This window comes from Pristiophorus japonicus, chromosome 15 (assembly GCF_044704955.1).
Source record: "Pristiophorus japonicus isolate sPriJap1 chromosome 15, sPriJap1.hap1, whole genome shotgun sequence".
Lineage (NCBI taxonomy): Eukaryota > Metazoa > Chordata > Chondrichthyes > Pristiophoridae > Pristiophorus > Pristiophorus japonicus.
In genome coordinates, this window is record NC_091991.1 from 16,641,910 (window position 1) to 16,662,729 (window position 20,820).

Here is a 20,820-nt window from a genome sequence, read left to right on the forward strand (position 1 = left end):
GCCGCCGGGTCGAGCGTCCCGGGGACCGAGGCGGGCGGGGCCGAAAAGGCCGAACCTGAGCCCGCCCAGCTATTATCCAACTTCCCCCGGGAGTCGCTCGACCCGGCAGAAAAACAATTTATTGGTTTTAATGACACTGTAGATGCTGGGCCGGGGGGTGGCAGCGGGGAGGGGGAGGAACACCCACCCTCGCCTCTTACTTTGGAGCTGGAGCACTTGGGGAGCCTGGGGATCTCCTATGGCCGGGTCTCTCCTTGTTCTCCGGTTCCTGGGGCGGAGGGGGAACCCCTTCCGCTGTCATTTCCCGACCCAGCACCATTTTTAAAAGAGCCCAGTGGGGACTCCTCTGCCGACGATCCTGGGGGTGGGATCGGGGCAGTGCCAGGGCCGGTTGGAGCGGCCGGTTCATTTGCCGTACCTTGTGCGGTCGATGGGCCGGCTGCTGGCGGCCACCTCCCGGAGGAGGACGGGGACTCGGTGGGGGACGCGGGTGAAGAACTAGAGACCACCGCCAGTGAGGCGGTGGATCTGCTCGCGGCCGCCGCTGAGGCCCTCCTCGTTCCTGCAAAGGAACTCCGGGACTTTTTGGCCCAGAGCCGGGGTCGCCGCGACCAAGCCCGACTGGCCCTGGAAAAATGGTCCGAGCCAGAGCTGATCAAGGGGTCCGTCCGCGCCGCCGTTAAAACCTTGGCCGCGGGCGGGCCCTTGACAAAGGAGCAGCACCTTGAGCTGCGCGAGCTCGAGGGACTCCTCGCTGGGCTGCGGAGGGAGCGGAGTTCAACAAAAGACTCCGCTCCCTCCCCCACAATAGGTTAAGGTAGAGGTTGCACTATGCTTTTGCCATGAAGATAACCATAGCCAGCCTCAACATCAACGGCGGCAGAGGGGCACGCCGTAGATTTGACAATTTTTCGCTCCTGCGGGAGGGGAAATATGCGGTGTGCTTCCTGCAAGAAACCCACACCGTTCCGGGAGACGAAGCCACGTGGCTCCTGGAATGGCAAGGAGAGGTCCGCATGAGCCACCTCACCGCCATTTCTAGTGGGGTGGCCATCTTGCTGGGCCCGCATTTTCAGCCGGAGATCTTGGGGGTCGAGGAGCCCGTGCCAGGCCGCTTGCTGCACGTAACGGTTCACCTGGGGGACGTGCCGCTCCATCTCGTGAACGTGTACGCCCCTCATCCCGGCCCGCAGCAAACGCGCTTCTTTGAAGAGGTGTCCGCTCTTCTTGGCTCCGTCGACGTCGGCGACTGCATTGTCCTCGGGGGGGATTTTAACTGTACCCTCGAGGCGAGGGACCGCTCCGGTGCCCCGCAGTGCATGACGGCGATGGAGAAGTTGAGGGACCTGGTCGGGTCCTTCGACTTGGTGGACGTCTGGCGAAATCTCCACCCCGACTCCAGCGCCTTTACTTGGGTGAGGCCTGGAGTTGGATGGTCTAGAGTCGACCGCCTTTACGTGTCTCAGGCGTACGTTTCCTGCGTCCCGGCGGCCTCCATGCGGCCGGTGCCGTGTTCGGACCACCACCTGGTGTGGGCGGAGCTCGCTTCGCTCCGCGCGAGGACGGGGTCCGCGTACTGGCACTTTAACAACCGGCTGCTGGAGGACGTGCGGTTCCAGGACTCGTTCCGTCGATTCTGGTCCGACTGGAGAAGGAAGCAGGGGGGCTTCCCCTCCTTGAGGCTATGGTGGGACGTGGGCAAGGCTCACGTCCGCGTCTTCTGTCAAGAGTACGCGAGGGGGTCGACCAAGAGGCGGGCGGCCAGAGTCGGGCGCCTAGAAAAAGAGGTGCTCGACCTGGAAGCCCGTCTCGGTCAAGTCATCCAGGACCCGGCCCTGCGGACGGTGTACGAAGCGAAGAAGGCCGCGCTGAAGGACCTGCAGCTCGTCGGGTCCCGAGGCGCGTTCATGAGGTCGCGGATCCGGTTCCTGCGGGATCTGGACCGCGGCTCCCCCTTCTTCTACTCGCTGGAAAAAAGGCAGAGTGTCCGTAAGCAGCTCTTGACGCTGCTGGCCGACGACGGCTCTCTCGTCTCGGATCCGGAGGGCGTCAACAACAGGGTCCGTGAATATTACGGGGCTCTGTTCTCTCCGGATCCGTGCAGCGAGGAAGCGCGTAGAGTTTTGTGGGAGGACCTGCCGAAGGTCAGCCCGGAGGGCGCCGAAAATCTGGAAGCTCCGCTAAGCCTGGCGGAGCTGACCGGTGCCCTCGCCCGGCTCTCGAGGGGAAAATCCCCGGGGCTGGACGGGCTGACCGTGGAGTTCCACAGGGCGTTCTGGGACGTCCTGGGGAGCGACTACGCGCGGGTCCTGGGGGAAAGTCTGGCGACCGGGGAGATGCCCCTCTCTTGGCGCAGGGCAGTCATCGTCCTGCTGCCTAAGAAGGGCGATCTCCGCCTCCTTAAGAACTGGCGCCCGGTCTCCCTCCTCAGCACGGACTACAAAATCTTCGCCAGGGCGATGTCTGCTCGCCTTGGTGCCGTGCTGGACCACATGATCCACCCCGACCAGTCATACACGGTCCCGGGCCGGACAATCCACGATAACATCCATCTGGTCCGGGACCTCATCCATTGTTCCCAGGAGGCTGGTCTGTCGGTCGCCTTCCTATCCCTCGACCAAGAGAAGGCGTTCGACAGGGTGGATCACGACTATCTGCTCGGAACTCTGCGCGCTTTCGGGTTCGGGACGCATTTCGTCGCCCGGATCCGACTTTTGTACGCCGCCGCGGAGTGTCTGATTAAGGTTAACGGGTCCTTGACGGCGCCCCTTCGCTTTAGGAGAGGGGTGCGCCAGGGATGCCCCATGTCCGGCCAGTTATACGCCGTTTGCGTGGAGCCTTTCCTGCGCCTCTTGCGGACGAGGTTGACGGGACTGGCTCTGCAAGGGCCGGGCGTGGAGGTCGTCCTCTCGGCTTACGCCGATGACGTGCTCCTCGCGATAGAGGATCCCGCTGACCTGCGGAGGATGCGTGAGTGCCAGGAGATTTACTCGGCCGCGTCCTCCGCCAGGATCAACTGGGAGAAATGTTCCGGACTCCTGGTGGGTCAGTGGCGGGTGGACTCCCTGCCGGAGGAGCTCAGGCCTTTTGCCTGGAGCACGACCCATCTCCTCTATCTGGGAGTCTACCTTAGCCCCGACGAGGGAGCCTGGCCGGCGAACTGGCAGGAGCTGGAGGCCAAGGTCGCCGCTCGCCTAGGGCGCTGGACAGGACTGCTCCGAGTGCTGTCCTACAGGGGTCGAGCGCTAGTCATAAACCAGCTGGTGGCCGCAATGCTGTGGTACCGGCTGGTCACTTTGACCCCTCCCCCTGCGTTTGTCGCCAAGATACAGAAGAAGCTGGTGGACATCTTCTGGAACAACAGGAAGCACTGGGTCTCTGCCGCGGTCTTGAGTCTCCCGCTTGAGGAGGGCGGTCAGTCGTTGGTGTGCGTCAGCGCCCAGCTCGCGACTTTCCGTCTTCAGACCCTGCAGTGATACCTTTACGTCGAGCCCCCTCCTAGGTGGTGCGCTCTGGCGAGGTATTTCTTCCGCCAGCAGCTCGACCTCAATTATGACACGCAGCTCCTGTTTGTGAACTTGGGGGGTGCCAGGACCGCCCTCCGGGAGCTGCCTGTCTTTTACAGGGAACTCATCAGGGTCTGGAACAAAGTCTCCACCAAGCGCAGCTCTCCGCCGGCTGGAGTGGCGGCCGTCCTGCAGGAGCCGCTGCTCGGGAATCCGTACCTCCACGGCCGAGGCTTTATGTGGCGGTCGGAAGAGAGGGCTGTGGCTGGTGAGGTGACCAGGGTGAGGGACCTGCTCGATGGCGGAGGAGCGGGCTGGATGGCGCCAGACACGCTGGCGCGGCGCCTAAACTCTGCCAACGTCCGCCACGCGGCCGATGCCATCGAGTCGCTAAAAACAGCTCTGGGCCCTGACTCCGTTAGGTGCATCGAGGAGGCTCAAGCACGTGGGGAGATCCCGTCCGAACTGACCCCCGTCCGGACGGAATTCCTCATCGGCGCCAAACCCCGGAACCTCCCTCGGGGGCCGGCGCCTCACAACTTGAGCCGCCTCGGGGAAATCCCCTCCGTGCCTTTCAGTTCCGCGCGGAGGGGTTTCCTGTACGGGCTGCTCCTGCACACCCTCAACTTTGCCATCCTCGCCGGCCGTCCGGACACGCCATGGCGTACCATCTTGCCGTCCGGAGGAGGCGGGGGTCCCCGATGGAGGGCACTCTACGCAGGGGTCCTCCCACTATTCATCGGGGACTTGGCCTGGAGGGTGGTGCACGGAGCAGTGCCGTGCAACAAATTTTTAAGCCGGTTCACGGACTCCCAGGCCGCCTGCAATTTCTGCGGTCTGGAGGAGTCCGTGTTCCATGTTTTTATTGAGTGCACAAGGTTGCAGCCCCTGTTCCATTATTTGAAGGGGCTGCTCCTGAAATTCTGGCTGCACTTCAGTCCCACTCTCCTGATCTTTGGGCACCCTGTGCGGAGGGGAGCGGGTAGGTCCGAGGGCCTCCTCGTAGGACTGCTCCTGGGCACGGCCAAGGGTGCTATCAGCCGGTCCAGGCAGCGGGCGGTCGAGGGGGTCGTTCAACCTGACTGCCTGCCTCTCTTCCGCTCTTACATCCGGTCCAGGGTGTCCTTGGAGATGGAGCACGCGGTGTCCACCGGTACGCTCGCAGCCTTCCGCGAGAGGTGGGCACCGGAGGGACTGGAGTGCATCATCACGCCCGGCAACCAAATTTTAATTTGATTTTACGTTTTAAAGTTTAATTTGTTTTAATTGCCGGTGCTTTTAGTGTCCCCCTCCCCTTTTATAGGGGGCACTGGAAAAAATTTGATTTTAGCGCCCCCAAAAAAAAACCAAAAAAAAAAAGGAAAAAAAAAAAGGGGCCTTGAAAATGTCAGCTGTGTCACCCAGGCGGGTGGCATGGTTTTAATGTTTATGTTTATTTTCAGGTAAACTCAAAAGAGTTTCATGCACAAGGACCAAAAAAAAAGAAAAAAAAGGGGCCTTGTAAATGTCTGCTGTGTCATCCAGGGCGGGTGGCACGGTTTAATGTTTTATGTTTTACAGATAAACTCGAAAAGAGTTTCATGCACAAGGACCCCCAGGTCCCTCTGCACCTCAGCATGTTGTAATTTCTCCCCATTCAAATAATATTCCCTTTTACTGTTTTTTTTCCCCCAAGGTGGATGACCTCACTTTCCGACATTGTATTCCATCTGCCAAACCTTAGCCCATGCGCTTAACCTATCTAAATCTCTTTGCAGCCTCTCTGTGTCCTCTACACAACCCGCTTTCCCACTAATCTTTGTGTCATCTGCAAATTTTGTTACACTACACTCTGTCCCCTCTTCCAGGTCATCTATGTATATTGGTCCCAGCACCGATCCCTGTGGCACACCACTTACCACCGATTTCCAACCCGAAAAGGACCCATTTATCCCGACTCTCTACTTTCTGTTCACCAGCCAATTCTCTATCCATGCTAATACATTTCCTCTGACTCCGCATACCTTTATCTTCTGCAGTAACCTTTTGTGTGGCACCTTATCGAATGCCTTTTGGAAATCTAAATACACCACATCCATCGGTACACCTCTATCCACCATGCTCGTTATATCCTCAAAGAATTCCAGTAAATTAGTTAAACATGATTTCCCCTTCATGAATCCATGCTGCATCTGCTTGATTGCACTATTCCTATCTAGATGTTCCGCTATTTCTTCCTTAATGATAGTTTCAAGCATTTTCCCCACTAGATGTTAAACTAACCGGCCTATAGTTACCTGCCTTTTGTCTGCCCCCTTTTTTAAACAGAGGCGTTACATTAGCTGCTTTCCAATCCACTGGTACCTCTCCAGAGTCCAGAGAATTTTGGTAGATTATAACGAATGCATCTGCTATAACTTCCGCCATCTCTTAATACCCTGGGATGCATTTCATCAGGACCAGGGGACTTGTCTACCTTGAGTCCCATTAGCCTGTCCAGCACTACCCCCCTAGTGATAGTGATTGTCTCAAGGTCCTCCCTTCCCACATTCCTATGACCAGCAATTTTTGGTATGGTTTTTGTGTCTTCCACTGTGAAGACCGAAGCAAAATAATTGTTTAAAGTCTCAGCCATTTCCACATTTCCCATGATTAAATCCCCCTTCTCATCTTCTAAGGGACCAACATTTACTTTAGTCACTCTTTTCCGTTTTATATATCTGTAAAAGCTTTTGCTATCTGCTATCATGTTAAAGTCAATCTCAAGAGTCTGGGCTTTCCAATTGGTTTAGAAACAGAACATATTGGGCCGATTGTGTGGATTCAAACAGCTTTGCTGATTGACAAATGTTTGGTCTTCTGCAAACTGGTCATAAAATTATACTAAATCCATAATCTCTTTAATCATCACAAGAAGCTAAAATAAAATCAGAGGACACAAGTGAATGATACATTGGCTCGGAATTTGCAGTTAGCGGCAAAGCAAAGACGTTTGCCGCTGACCCTGAAGAAAGCTGCCCAGAGATCTCGCGATCTGCTGTGACGCCCACAAGTTGTCTAAGCAGGCAATCACATTGCAGAATTCACAGACTGGGAAGCAGGAAATGAGAATCTGCTTTTATTCCAACTTTTAAAAAATGTTAGAAAGCAAAAAAAAGAGTGGGCTCTCACATGGGGTAAGGTATAACCTGAAATAATCATGAACAAACATTGTAATTTTTTTTTTAAACTTTCTCAAAAATTGTAATTGTTATCATGGAGAAATTTGACACTCCACAAAATTGAAATTAGTTTAGCAGTCAATACACTGTTTAAACCCCAGTTATACTTAATTGTTGCGGTCAGTTGCAAAGGAGTAATGACAGGAAATGCTGCTAGTTCGCTGTTATTACCCACCTCAAATTCCGACCCCAAGTTTGTCTATGTTATACTTGTTGAGAGTATAGGATTAAAGGGCTCTTACCAATGATTAGGGCATTTTCTTAAGTCGATATGTTAAGTTTTACTCAAACTTTCCTTGTGATAGCTGTTAAAATTAATGATTTGCATTGCTAACAATTGGAAAATTGTGGGTAGTACCTGGTTAAATTTTTGATGATATACATATGAACGAGTCCAAAGAAAATTAATTTGGGAAGTTTCAACCCTATTCCCAGTGAATGCAAATTCATAGCACAAAACTGGTAATAACCAGTATTCCCGTTCAGGAAAAATAAGATTGGTGCAGGAAATGAAAATGTCACACACATACTTGAGTGAATTTGGCATTTAGCACAGTATTAAAAAGGTAGAGAATTTTGCTTTGTTCTATCTGAAGCAATAACTTAATTGACTGTGATACAGACAATGGGTAAACAATGTGGAAATGCGTTTCACTGCCAATCATTGATAATTATTTATGGGTACAAAATCATAAATTATCAAAAATAGTGCCTATAATTTCTAGCCTAGGTTAAAACAAACATTTGATCCCAAATAAACAGAACATGGAGACTTTGAGGCTTTTGAATATGGACACTGATACAGATCTTAATGATTTGAAACCTGCTTTTTGTAACAACTCTTGCTCCATGTCGTTTAGGAAAATGTTGTGATGGGTCATGGAGGACATAATCTGAGCCTGTAAACAGGGGGAGGGGGGGGGGGGGGCAGAGAAGAGTAGATGTCTTCATGTTAAACAGGAAAAGGGACTATGTGGTATCCTGAGGTTTCATATGTTATCACACTGCCATTTCAACTCAAACCTAAATTGAAATCCAGTTCAGATGGATGGAATGGAAGTCTTTTGCCACTAAGGGTTCTACACAAAATTAGTTTGAATACTCAATCATCTTTTAGTGGACACTATTCCACAGCAAAACAAACTGGCTACAGTTCAGTTCAAATTGGCAATCTGAATCAGCAGAGTTACAAGGATGGGAAAATTCAGACTAGTGCACTAGGGGATGCTCTTCTGAGATTGGAACTAAATGACACTTTTGGGTGCAGTAAATGGAACTGTACTCTGCATCCAGCTACGTTGAAGCTGATTTTCAAATACACAATGACAACATTGCATTGCAAATGCAGGGTGCTCAGTTCTCCAACTCAAGGAATCATTCAACTTCACAAATACAAGGAAGATTAACAAAATTTGTATCACATCTCATAATTTAATATCAGTTAACGAAGGAAAGTTACCTGACCCCACGGGTCACTTTTTATAACAAAATCAATGATACTTTCCATACGAAAAGACTCCTTGAGCAAGGCATCAAAGGGCTAGAGAAATAATAGATTCTTTCGGTTCAATATTTAAAGTGAATACTTCAAAACTTACAAATATAAATCATATTCTGTACATTTCAAGGTTCAAGCAGGCTATTTCCATGAGTAGAGTTATTTTTCATGATGACAAATGGACAAGGTATTTTTCCAGGTGTATTTTTGCCTTGTTCAATTTGCACCTTGTTTGCATTGGACCAATTACATCGGTCACCTGAGATCTGCCCATACACAGATCCCTGCAAGTGAACAATTTTGCTAGCAGTATCAAGCATGGAATATTACAGGTTAGTCAAGTTCAGGGATCAATGGCAATTAAATGGGATCTTTTAGGCACCAACAAAATGAGATACACAAGAGATCAAAATGGTACCATTGTTGAGGTTGGAGGTATGTGATCTTATTTTGTGCCCTGACTATCTTGTATTTTTTTAAGCAAGTATTCCATCTGTAGGTTCAGGTTTGGTTGTCCTTTTCTTGTTTTTTTGCTGAGCATTCTGTACTTCTCCAGTTTTTGCTCCTTGTATTTCCTCAGTGCCTCTTCCTTTTCTCGTTGATTTTTCTCAGCCGCCTTTAGTAAAAAATATTTAGAAAGAAGTTAATATATACAGTTAGAATGGATAAACTCTGGAACATTCTTTATTAATTCAATGGGATTTGAAGTGGGACAAGGCTAACATTATAATAGCAATGCTTGAATTGTTAGTAAAATGTATTTTTGAAATAAATGCTGTAGATGGTAATGGTTCTTACATAGAAACATAGAAAATAGGTGAAGGAGTAGGCCATTCGGCCCCTCGAGCCTGCACTACCATTCAATGAGTTCATGGCTGAACATGCAACTTCAGTACCCTTCTTCACTGAGGTATGCTGGGATACTTGGCTACAGGTATCTTTAGAGACAGCTAGTTTATTCAGAAGCTTAGAAAAATAAAGTGTCATTCAGAAGCTTGGGAAAATTACTCATCATTATGTTCAAAACAAGGTAAGGAAAATGAAGGCCAGATGGTACCATGGGAACGGGAGGCCAGGCGAGAAGGACTTAAGATAACAGAGGTACCTGCTGGGCTTGAAGAACTCCATTGATGGGGTATAAGTGTTGAAACAGTGTGTACTGATTTATGACTGTCGCAAAACAACTCAAATTACAGTAACGTGTGTATTATAAAAGTATGCTGCAAACTCTGTATTGTTGAGTGTGGTATCTCAGGCAACTGAGGATCACTCCCTTGCATGTGTTCGAATAAACACTTTACTTGCTGAACTCAGTAGACTCGTGAGTGGTTATTTTTTTACCACAACAGGATTAAAGAAATTTATGATGACATAAGAACATAAGAATTAGGAACAGGAGTGGGCCATCTAGCCCCTCGAGCCTGCTCCGCCACTCAACAAGATCATGGCTGATTAGGCCGTGGACTCAGCTCCACTTACCCGCCCGCTCCCCATAACCCTTAATTCCCTTATTGGTTAAAAATCTATCTATCTGTGATTTGAATACATTCAATGAGCTAGCCTCAACTGCTTCCTTGGGCAGAGAATTCCACAGATTCACAACCCTCTGGGAGAAGAAATTCCTTCTCAATTCGGTTTAAATTGGCTTCCCCCGTATTTTGAGGCTGTGCCCCCTAGTTCTAGTCTCCCCGACCAGTGGAAACAACCTCTCTGCCTCTATCTTGTCTATCCCTTTCATTATTTTAAATGTTTCTATAAGATCACCCCTCATCCTTCTGAGCTCCAACGAGTAAAGACCCAGTCTACTCAATCTATCATCATAAGGTAACCCCCTCATCTCCGGAATCAGCCTAGTGAATCGTCTCTGTACCCCCTCCAAAGCTAGTATATCCTTCCTTAAGTAAGGTGACCAAAACTGCACGCAGTACTCCAGGTGCGACCTCACCAATACCCTGTACAGTTGCAGCAGGACTTCCCTGCTTTAATACTCCATCCCTCTCGCAATGAAGGCCAACATTCCATTTGCCTTCCTGATTACCTGCTGCACCTGCAAACGAACTTTTTGGGATTGAGCACGCGAGAGGTGGGCACCGGAGGGACTGGAGTGCATCATCACACCCGGCAACCAAATTTTAATTTGATTTTACGTTTTTAAGTTTAATTTGTTTTAATTGCCGGTGCTTTTAGTATCCCCTTCCCTTTTATAGGGGGCACCGGAAAAAAATTTGATTTTAGCGCCAAAAAAAAACACAAAAAACCCCCCAAAAAAGGCGAAAAGGGCCTTGTAAATGTCTGGTGTGTCACCCAGGTTGGGTGGCACGGTTTAATGTTTTATGTTTTTGCAGGTGAACTCCAAAAAGAGTTTCATGCACAAGGACCCCCAGGTCCCGCTGCACCGCAGCATGTTGTAATTTCTCCCCATTCAAATAATATTCCCTTTTACTGTTTTTTTCCCCCCAAGGTGGATGACCTCACATTTTCCGACATTGTATTCCATCTGCCAAACCTTAGCCCATTCGCTTAACCTAAATCTCTTTGCAGCCTCTGTGTCCTCTACACAACCCGCTTTCCCACTAACCTTTGTCACCTGCAAATTTTGTTACACTACACTCTGTCCCCTCTTCCAGGTCATCTATGTACATTGTAAACAGTTGTGGTCCCAGCACCGATCCCTGTGGCACACCACTAACCACCGATTTCCAACCTGAAAAGGACCCATTTATCTCGACTCTCTGCTTTCCTTTAGCCAGCCAATTCTCGATCCATGCTAATACATTTCCTCTGACTCCGCGTACCTTTATCTTCTGCAGTAACCTTTTGTGTGGCACCTTATCGAATGCCTTTTGGAAATCTAAATACACCACATCCATCGGTACACCCCTATCCACCATGCTCGTTATATCTTCAAAGAATTCCAGTCAATTAGTTACTGAACATGATTTCCCCTTCATGAATCCATGTTGCGTCTGCTTGATTGCACTATTCCTATCTAGACGTCCCGCTATTTCTTCCTTAATGATAACTTCAAGCATTTTCCCCACTACAAATGTTAAACTAACCGGCCGAGAGTTACCTGCCTTTTGTCTGCCCTCTTTTTTAAACAGAGGCTTTACATTAGCTGCTTTCCAATCTGATTTGCAATTTCTCCTGGATACAACATATTCACACTTTTTTGGCAGAGCCTATATTAGAAGTTTCTCTCTCTGCAGATGCTGCCTGACCCGGTGAGTATTTCCAGCATTTTATAGAATCATTTTCCAGCCCTGTAAATTTTTTGTGTACGGGTACTTATCCAACTCCCTTTTGAAAGCCATGATTAAGTCTGCATTCACCAGCCTTTCAGGCAGTGCATTCCAGATCCTAACCACTTGTTGTGTAAAAAAAGTTTTTTTTTTTAATGTCACCTTTGGTTCTTTGGCCAATCACCTTAAATCTGTGTCCTCTGGTTCTCGACCCTTCTGCTAATTGGAACAGTTTCTCTCTATCTACTCTGTCCAGACACTCATGATCTTGAGCACCTCTCTGAAATCTCCTCTCAATCTTCGCTGCTCTAAAGAGAACAACCCCAGATTCTCCAGTCTATTCACATAATTGAAGTCCCTCATCCCCAGAATCCTTCTCAAATATTTTCTGCACCCACTCCAAGGCCTTCACATCCTTCCTAAAGTGCGGTGTCTAGAATTGGACACAGAATACTCCAGTTGAGGCCGAACCAGTGTCTTATATAGGTTCATCATAATATCCACACTTTTGTACTCTATACATGAAGCCCAGGATCCCACAAGCTTTTTTTTTTTTTTAAAAACTGCTTTCTCAACCTGTCTTGCCACCTTCAACAATTTGTGCACATGTACACCACATCCAAATCATTAATATATATAACAGAAGTCCTCTGTTCATGCACCCCTTTTAGGATTGTACCCTTTAGTTTATATTTCCTCTCCTCATTCTTTCTACCAAAATGTATCACTTCACACTTTTCTGCGTTAAATTTAATCTGCCACGTGTCTGCCCATTCAACCAGCTTGTCTATATCCTCTTGAAGTCTATCACTATCCACTACATTTCCAAGTTTTGTATCATCTGCAAATTTTGAAACTGTACCCTGTACATTCACATCCAAGTCATTAATATAAATCAAGAAAAGCAGTGGTCCCTGGGTAAACACCACTGTATACCTCCTCCAGTCCGAAAAACAACCATTCTTTTTTTTTATTTCAGATTTACAGCATCTGCAATATTTTGCTTTGATATGGTATGTGGGAAACATTCACATATAGAGTCTTAAATGATGGCCATTTCTGGGCAGTCATATCAAGTATGGCCACCTGTTGCAGCACTGTTTGATGTCCACTGGATTTTTCTGGCTGTGTTACTGTAGTCTTATGAACTTCCAGGTGCAGATGAATTGGCACAGATCAATCTGAGTTATCTAGCGAGGTTGTCGGTATGTCAGATAGCCATTGGCAGTTGGGCAATAATGGGAATTGGATTTTGGAGTATTGCCAGGTTCAGCCTAAGCAAATGCTATTTTCTCAGTGTGGGCTAATTTCCATTTTGCCTTCACCCACATGGAACTCAGATGAGGGTGGGGGATGGGGGGGAGGCGGGGTGGAACTGGAAGAGGCAGGAGGCAGGAAATCCACCTGGCAACATTTTTGGGGAGCAACAGGAGCTTAAGGCTTCCTCCAATGCCTACATGAGTGCGCTTCAAATGTGGACTTGGCACACCTTGCAAGAGAAAGCTGCCAGAATCTGGCCTCTTTGGACAGCTGCTTCTTTAAGGCTCCAGGGAACCATCCCAGCCACCCACCAGTTAACTCCACCTGACTCAGGGAGCACCTCATAGGAGTAGAAAATTAGGAATACAAACAAGTAAGTTAGTTGGCACAAAGGGTAGAAATAGTGTTAAGAAGTAGATGTAGAGGTGGGCAACATGATGTTCTGAAATGTAGTAAATATTGAAGATAGTAACAGACTTCAGGAGGACATAGACAGACTGGCAGACACATGGCAGATGAAATGTAATGCAGAGAAATGTGAAGTGATACATTTTGGAAAGAATGAGGAGCAATATAAACTAAATGGTATAATTTTAAAGAGGGTGCAGGAACGGAGACATGGGGTCCACATGAAATGATGGATCACCATGAGGCACGCCAGCCTCATTATAATATTTAAAGTGCCAACCCATCTCCTGCGAGCGGATTGGCTGCCCGCCCACCCCTCCCCCTTGTCCTGCCTACATTAAAACCGGAAGTCGGTGGATTGGGGTCCCCACCCCAGCCCACTTATTTAAACCCCTTCCCCCCCCCGCCCCACCCAATTCTGGGCACCACATTTTAGGAAGGACTTTAAGAGGTACAGAGGAAATTTGCCAGTACTATGCAGTGCCACATTTCTCGTGGTCAATTTGTTGACCACATCAGTTATGTTATTGACTATTTTCTTCTAACAGATATAAATAGATGCAATTTTGCAATAAAAATATTTCAAATCATTTCACCACCAGAACTTTAAGGACATACATATATACTGGTAATAAAGAAATGCTTGTTAATTCAGAACATTTAAATTCGATTTCTAATTATCATAAAATGATTCCATTAAATCCTTGCTGTTTGTCAATGAAAGTTTGTTATTGACTCTACATATTACAATCTTGAAGTATGTATCACTGCATTTCTGAAACCATAATATTTGCCAATTAGAAACAATCTAATGGATAGCTTATAGAATCACACTTCAATTCCAAAAGCATACTGCATGACACTTACCTCTCTCTGCTTTATATGCTCTGCCCGCCTTTTTTCATATTCCTCTTTAGTTTTTTGATATGACGACTTATTCTTTTTCCTAAAATCAGAAAGCGCAATGAAAGCACAGGATGTCCTTTGCATTTAGGTAAGCATCTTCAGCTACAAGATCTTCCAGAACTTACTCATTTCTAATGATGCGACTGAAGTCACCACTCTGCAATTTCACAGCATTGATACAAAGGGCCACAGCTCAATGACAGAATCATGGAAATTTCAGCAGATGGGTGCCACCTGTCCCATTCGGCTAGCTCCACATCAGACTTACCTATTCTCCTGTGCTTTCTCTAAGTGTTTATCATATTGTATTTTACATGTTGGGAGTGATCTAGCTTCAAATAGCCACATCTACTAACTCTTGCATGAAAAAAATTCTTCTAATGTCTCCCTTTATGATTTTAGTACTAATCCTAAATTTATGCCCCTGGTTTTCGATTCACCAAAAATGTAAGTAATCTTGTACTATTTACCGTCTGAAACCCTTTCAAAATATTGAAGACGTATAACAGATCTTCCTTAACCTTTTCTGTTCCAGTGAATAGTCCGAATTCCTCAACCCTCTCATTAGAACCAGTCATTCCTCGTATTTTTCTAGCGAGTTCATGATGCAACTTCTCCATAGCTTTAATGTCCTTTCTGTAATAGGGTGCTCAGCACAGCACACAATACTCCAACTGTGGCCTGACCAATATTGCACGTAGATTCTTCTTCACCTCAGTGCTTTTCCATTCACTGTCCCTACAAATAAAATCCACAATTCCATTTGCCCTTTTAATGTTTTTCTCCATATATATCATATTTTAAAAGATCTTAGAAGTAGCCCCATATCTTTCAATTCCTCAGCCCCAGAGAATTTTAATATTTAGGTTCTATTTTCATTCTCTGTTCTTTTTTCCGCCAAAATGTGCTCTTTTACATTTATTTATATTGAACTGCATTTGCCACATTTCGAACATTAGCCTAATTTGTCTAGGTTTTCCTCTAGTCTCTCCAAATGGAAAATATTCAGTGTTCTAACTTCTGTGGTTAGAAAACAATTTATAAATTTGCATATGACACAAAAATGTCTCCAGGGTAAACAATTTAAAACATTAACAAATCAGCCTTTGGTTTAGATAGATTGGGTGAATGAGCCAACATGTGACAGATGTTTTTCAATGTGTAAATACAGTATTCTGCACTTAGGATGCGACTCTCCAGGCAAGTTTAACTCATGTGGGAAATAATACAGGAACACCATATACTACAAATTTACAGCCAATTATTATATTCTAGATTATATTATAAACTAAAAAAAAACATCAAACCATTCCTACATTACAAGTGACTGCACTTCAAAAGTACTTAATTGGCTGTGAAACGCCATGAAAGGCACTATATACAACCAAGTTCTTTTTTTCTTTTCATATTAATTTTACAATTTTGAAAGAATGTTCAAAATCTCCTACCTTTTCAACTCTGCCTGAGAATCGGGTTGATTTATTGTTGCGGTTTGTTTATTTTGAACTTTCTCGGATTGTTTTTTAAGCAGCTCTTCTTCAGCTAGATACAGGTGGCGCAAATGATCTGGGTAATTTTCGGTATACTGGATTTCTTGAGGTTGTTGCGCTTTCTTTTCTCTTCTCAATAACTTCTTGTACTCATGCTTAATCTTCTCCTTCCGCTGGAAAGCAAAGCCTTGACCTGTAAGTGAACAATATTATTAGAACTTGATCATAATCTAGACTCTGGAACATATCTGGCATCAAATCGATAGCTACATTGGATTTATATTCACCTTGAAATGGTCAATTTAAAAAAATGTATATGTAATGTTACTGTTTCCCAGAGCACATCATAGCAACACAAGCTGCACAATTGACTCAAGTGATGCCCACACAAACATTTTAATCATAGAAATTCACAGAACAGGAGGCTGCTATTCGACCGCATCGTGTCTGTGCCGGTAATAGGAAAAGATTCATTGCTTTTTAAAAATAAATAATACTTTTCTGTGCAAGCAACAATTTGGCATTCTATGTGGAAGTTCCTGGAGGTCATACAGTCCATCGTTACTGTTTGAACAGAACACAGATAGACTGGGAGAACAAACAAAATAAAAAGCACCGAGTAAACAAGTGGAGGGTAAAATGAGGGAAGCAGGCTTCAACATGACCTCAAAAAAAGGCCCCCGCTACTGTTTGCTATCTGGTGAAGCGGTGCTACTAAACGTCTCTCGCAGGCCATCAGCGGCAGGTCGGGGCCATAAAAGGAGCGGTGAGCATCAGCCATGGGCAGCGTGGAGGCAAGGTACAGCACGAGCTGGTGCAGGAGGACGACAGCAGGGAAGAGTGACGTCATCAAGGTCCAGGTCAGAGATTGGAGCGTGGGCAGGTACAGCAGGAGCGGCGCGGTCGGGGCGAAGGAGTGGCGAGAGACTGCAGAGGGATGTGATCGGGGCCCAGGGGAGGCACGGGCCAGCCCACACTGCAACATGTGTGCGCACTCGGTCCGTGCAGCAGAGCTGATCTCCAGTTGTCTTGGGTAATCCTTGCCACTGGATCAAGACCTAGCTCTGTCAAGCCCGTGTGGTGGCTGGTGTGCAACGGCCACCACATGTTAAAAAAATCCAAGCACGGGCATCTTTCATCCTTGAGGATGTAGTTCGGGTTCTTCTTTCGAAACACCTGTGAACTCATCCTTTTGTTTGGCGTGGAAGCAAGTCATCCTCGTTTCGAGGGACTACCTATGATGATGACGATGCTACTAAATGTATGGGTAGGATTGGGCTCAGCTGGGATGACCTGTGAAACAGTCTAAACATTCACTCTCAATGCTCACAGGTGAAAATGGTCACTTAGGCGAGTCAATAAGGAGATGAACAGTACAGAAAATAATCAAAAAGGCTAAGGAGATGCTGACCTTTATATCTAAAGGACTAGAATACAGGGGGGGGTAGAAGTGATGTTGCAGCTGTACAAAGCCCTGGTTAGACCACACCTGGAGCACTGTGAGCAGTTCTAGGCACCGCACCTCAGGAAGGATATATTGACCTTGGAGTGCAGCGTAGGTTTACCAGAAAGATACCCGGACATCAAGGGTTAACTTACGAGGAGCGATTACACAAATTAGAGTTGTATTCCCTAGAATTTAGAAGGTTAAGGGGTGATCTGATCGAAGTTTTCAAGATAGTAAGGGGAACAGATAGGATAGATAGAGATAAACTATTTCCGCTGGTTGGGGATTCTCGGACTAGTGGGCATAGACTAAAAATTAGAGCCAGACCTTTCAGGAGTGAAATTAGGAAACACTTGTACACACAAAGGGTGGTAGAAGTTTGGAACTCTCTTCCGCAAACGGCAATTGATGCTAGATCAACTGTTAATTTTAATTTGGAGATTGAGAAGCTTTTTGTTAACCAAAGATATTAAGGAATATGGGCAAGTGTATAGAGTTAGGTCGCAGATCAGCCATGAACTCATTGAATGGCAGAACAGGCTCGATGGGCTGAATGCCCTCCTCCTGTTCCTATGGTTGGGAACAGGTGACTTTGGACCGTAAGCTCGCCACCACTGATGGCTTCACCTCATGTCATGTGTGGGTCAGTTGTCGATTCAATGATCATCATCATAGGTAGTCCCTCGAAATCGAGGAAGACTCGCTTCCATTCTAAAAGTGAGTTCTCGGGCGACTGTACAGTCCAATACCGGAATTACAGCATCTGTCATCATAGACAGTCCCTCGAAACGAGGATTACTTGCTACCACGTCAAAACAAGATGAGTTTACAGGTGTTTCAATGAAGGACCTAATATTCCAGGTCCTAAGCTACATCCTGTAGGGTGTAAGATGCCTGTGCATGGTTTTTTTAAAAAAAACATATGGTGGCCGTTGCACACCAGCCACCACACGGGCATGACAGAGCTAGGTCTTGGTCCAGTGGCAAGGGTTATCCAAGACGACTGGAGACCAGTTCTGCTGCTCGGACCCAGTGCGCACACATATCGCAGTGTGGGCTGGCCCGTGCTGCCCCTGGGACCCGATCACATCCCTCCAGTCTCTCGCTGTACCTGCCCACGCTCCAGTCACGGTGGGACAGACAGCGGTTGGAGGAAAGGGTGGGTGGGGAGCCTTGGTTCAATGATAAGAGATTGATTGCCCCGAGTAGTCAGCAACTCAATTACTGTTGGATCATGTGACTAGCAGCACTGGTCTGTTTTCCGTCTGGCAACTGCCGCCAACATGCCCAGCGCTTGCAGCAAAACCCGAGCCGAGGCCTCACCTTCTTTAACACTACCCCAGCCCTTCTTAAAGCGGTCAGCCTTCCACCGCGGCTTAGGTTTTGAAATGTGTGCGCCGCCGCCCGGAGCCGGGCTCTTCAAACGCTTCTCCTGAAAGGAAGAGCCTTTCGGCCGGCCGCTCGGCGCCATTTTCCTTCTGCCGACGACGTCATCAACATTCGACAGTCCACCACGTGACTACGGCGGCCGGGAGAGATCCCAAAAAAAAACCCTCCGGCCGCCGCTTTCCGGCTTTTGAACAATATGCGCATGACGGTGATTGGCGATCGGAAGGCGCGCATCTATGTGCCGGGGTTTAATTATACATCGGTCGTCTCCTTTACCGACTCGGGCGACCACATTGGCCACCCTCGCCGGCTTTGGGCCGACCCAGCCACCCCTGGGAGCCGCTGCCTTCTCCTCCCGCGGGCAACGAGAGGCCGGGCCCGCGGTAAACCTCCCCAGCTGGCACCAGAAAAATGCTCTTTTCCGACGAGGTTGGTTTAGACGTGGTGAAGAGCAAAATTGGATGTCTCACCGAGTTCCTGGACATTTACCTCAGGATAGCCAACGTGCACACGGTTGATTTTTACACCAAAGACGTTTGGAATGAGTTTGTGGCCGTGTCACCCGAAACTGTCATCTCGCACCTCCTCAGTCAGCAGGGAGGAGGCAGCCCGGGTAAGAAAGGGTTGGATCGAGTGGCAGCAGCAGCAGAGCTGACTGTAATCTTAATAACCTGCAGCAACACAAAACCCCAGGAGAAGCTGAGCATACATCTGGATTTAAAAAAAATCATTCCTCTGTTGAAAATCTAGCTAGGGATGCGTCTTTTCGTTCAATGTTACCACTAGTTTTGGGATGATGAGTTGGATTAGCAAACACTATAGAAATAACCTTTATATGGCACCTTTCTTGACCTCAGGACGCCCCAAAGTGAAGTACTTTTGAAGTGTAGTCACTGTCCCAGCTAATTTGAGCACAGCAAGGTCCCACAAACATAGAAACATAGAAAATAGGTGCAGGAGTAGGCCATTCAGCCCTTCTAGCCTGCACCGCCATTCAATGAGTTCATGGCTGAACATGAAACTTCAGTACCCACTTCCTGCTTTCACGCCATACCCCTTGATCCCCCGAGTAGTAAGGACTTCATCTAACTCCCTTTTGAATATATTTAGTGAATTGGCCTCAACTACTTCCTGTGGTAGAGAATTCCACAGGTTCACCACTCTCTGGGTGAAGAAGTTTCTCCTTATCTCGGTCCTAAATGGCTTACCCCTTATCCTTAGACTGTAACCCCTGGTTCTGGACTTCCCCAACATTGGGAACATTCTTCCTGCATCCAACCTGTCCAAACCCGTCAGAATTTTAAACGTTTCTATGAGGTCCCCTCTCACTCTTCTGAACTCCAGTGAATACAAGCCCAGTTGATCCAGTCTTTCTTGATAGGTCAGTCCCACCATCCCGGGAATCAGTCTGGTGAATCTTCGCTGCACTCCCTCAATAGCAAGAATGTCCTTCCTCAAGTTAGGAGACCAAAACTGTACACAATACTCCAGGTGTGGCCTCACCAAGGCCCTGTACAACTGTAGCAACACCTCCCTGCCCCTGTACTCAAATCCCCTCGCTATGAAGGCCAACATGCCATTTGCTTTCTTAACCGCCTGCTGTACCTGCATGCCAACCTTCAATGACTGATGTACCATGACACCCAGGTCTCGTTGCACCTTCCCTTTTCCTAATCTGTCACCATTCAGATAATAGTCTGTCTCTCTGTTTTTACCACCAAAGTGGATAACCTCACATTTATCCACATTATACTTCATCTGCCACGCATTTGCCCACTCACCTAACCTATCCAAGTCACTCTGTAGTCTCATAGCATCCTCCTCGCAGCTCACACTGCCACCCAACTTAGTGTCATCCGCAAATTTGGAGATACTACATTTAATCCCCTCGTCTAAATCATTAATGTACAATGTAAACAGCTGGGGTCCCAGCACAGAACCCTGCGGTACCTCACTAGTCACTGCCTGCCATTCCGAAAAGTACCCATTTACTCCTACTCTTTGCTTCCTGTCTGACAACCAGTTCTCAATCCACGTCAGCACACTACCCCCAATCCCATGTGCTTTAACTTTGCACATTAATCTCCTGTGTGGGACCTTGTCGAAAGCCTTCTGAAAGTCCAAATATACCACATCAACTGGTACTCCTTTGTCCACTTTATTGGAAACATCCTCAAAAAATTCCAGAAGATTTGTCAAGCATGATCTCCCTTTCACAAATCCATGCTGACTTGGACCTATCATGTCACCATTTTCCAAATGCGCTGCTATGACATCCTTAATAATTGATTCCATCATTTTACCCACTACTGAGGTCAGGCTGACCGGTCTATAATTCCCTGCTTTCTCTCTCCCTCTTTTAAAAAGTGGGGTTACATTGGCTACCCTCCACTCAATAGGAACTGATCCAGAGTCAATGGAATGTTGGAAAATGACTGTCAATGCATCCGCTATTTCCAAGGCCACCTCCTTAA

The 20,820-nt window shown here is 47.2% G+C and overlaps 2 protein-coding genes across 3 annotated transcripts in view; one reads left to right on the forward strand and one right to left on the reverse strand.

The window, feature by feature from the left end:
- Positions 1–8,117: 8,117 nt before the first annotated feature.
- Positions 8,118–18,446, reverse strand: ccdc59 (coiled-coil domain containing 59). The gene is made up of 4 exons (XM_070901572.1): positions 18,281–18,446; positions 15,469–15,703; positions 13,982–14,060; positions 8,118–8,820 (listed from the first exon to the last, which is right to left on the reverse strand). The coding sequence occupies exons 1-4, from the start codon at positions 18,426–18,428 to the stop codon at positions 8,650–8,652; spliced, it is 633 nt and encodes a 210-aa protein (XP_070757673.1). The 5' UTR covers positions 18,429–18,446; the 3' UTR covers positions 8,118–8,649.
- Positions 18,447–18,487: 41 nt separating this feature from the next.
- The window catches only part of mettl25 (methyltransferase like 25), a 70,189-nt gene continuing 67,856 nt past the window's right edge, over positions 18,488–20,820 (forward strand). For both annotated transcript variants that reach the window (XM_070900192.1, XM_070900193.1), the window contains exon 1: positions 18,488–18,959. In XM_070900192.1, the coding sequence (XP_070756293.1) occupies positions 18,758–18,959 (202 nt within the window). In that variant the 5' untranslated portion in view covers positions 18,488–18,757. The remainder of the gene's footprint in view (positions 18,960–20,820) is intronic.

What these genes read in the sequence shown, in the direction of transcription:
- ccdc59 (XM_070901572.1), bottom strand. Translation starts at nt 18,428, where the DNA reads ATGGCGCCGAGCGGCCGGCCGAAAGGCTCTTCCTTTCAGGAGAAGCGT. An exon ending in CTGGGGTAGTGTTAAAGAAG is followed by an intron (nt 15,704 to 18,280) that starts GTGAGGCCTCGG and finishes GTTCACTTACAG; the next exon opens with GTCAAGGCTTTGCTTTCCAG. An exon ending in AGCATATAAAGCAGAGAGAG is followed by an intron (nt 8,821 to 13,981) that starts GTAAGTGTCATG and finishes TTTTTACTAAAG; the next exon opens with GCGGCTGAGAAAAATCAACG.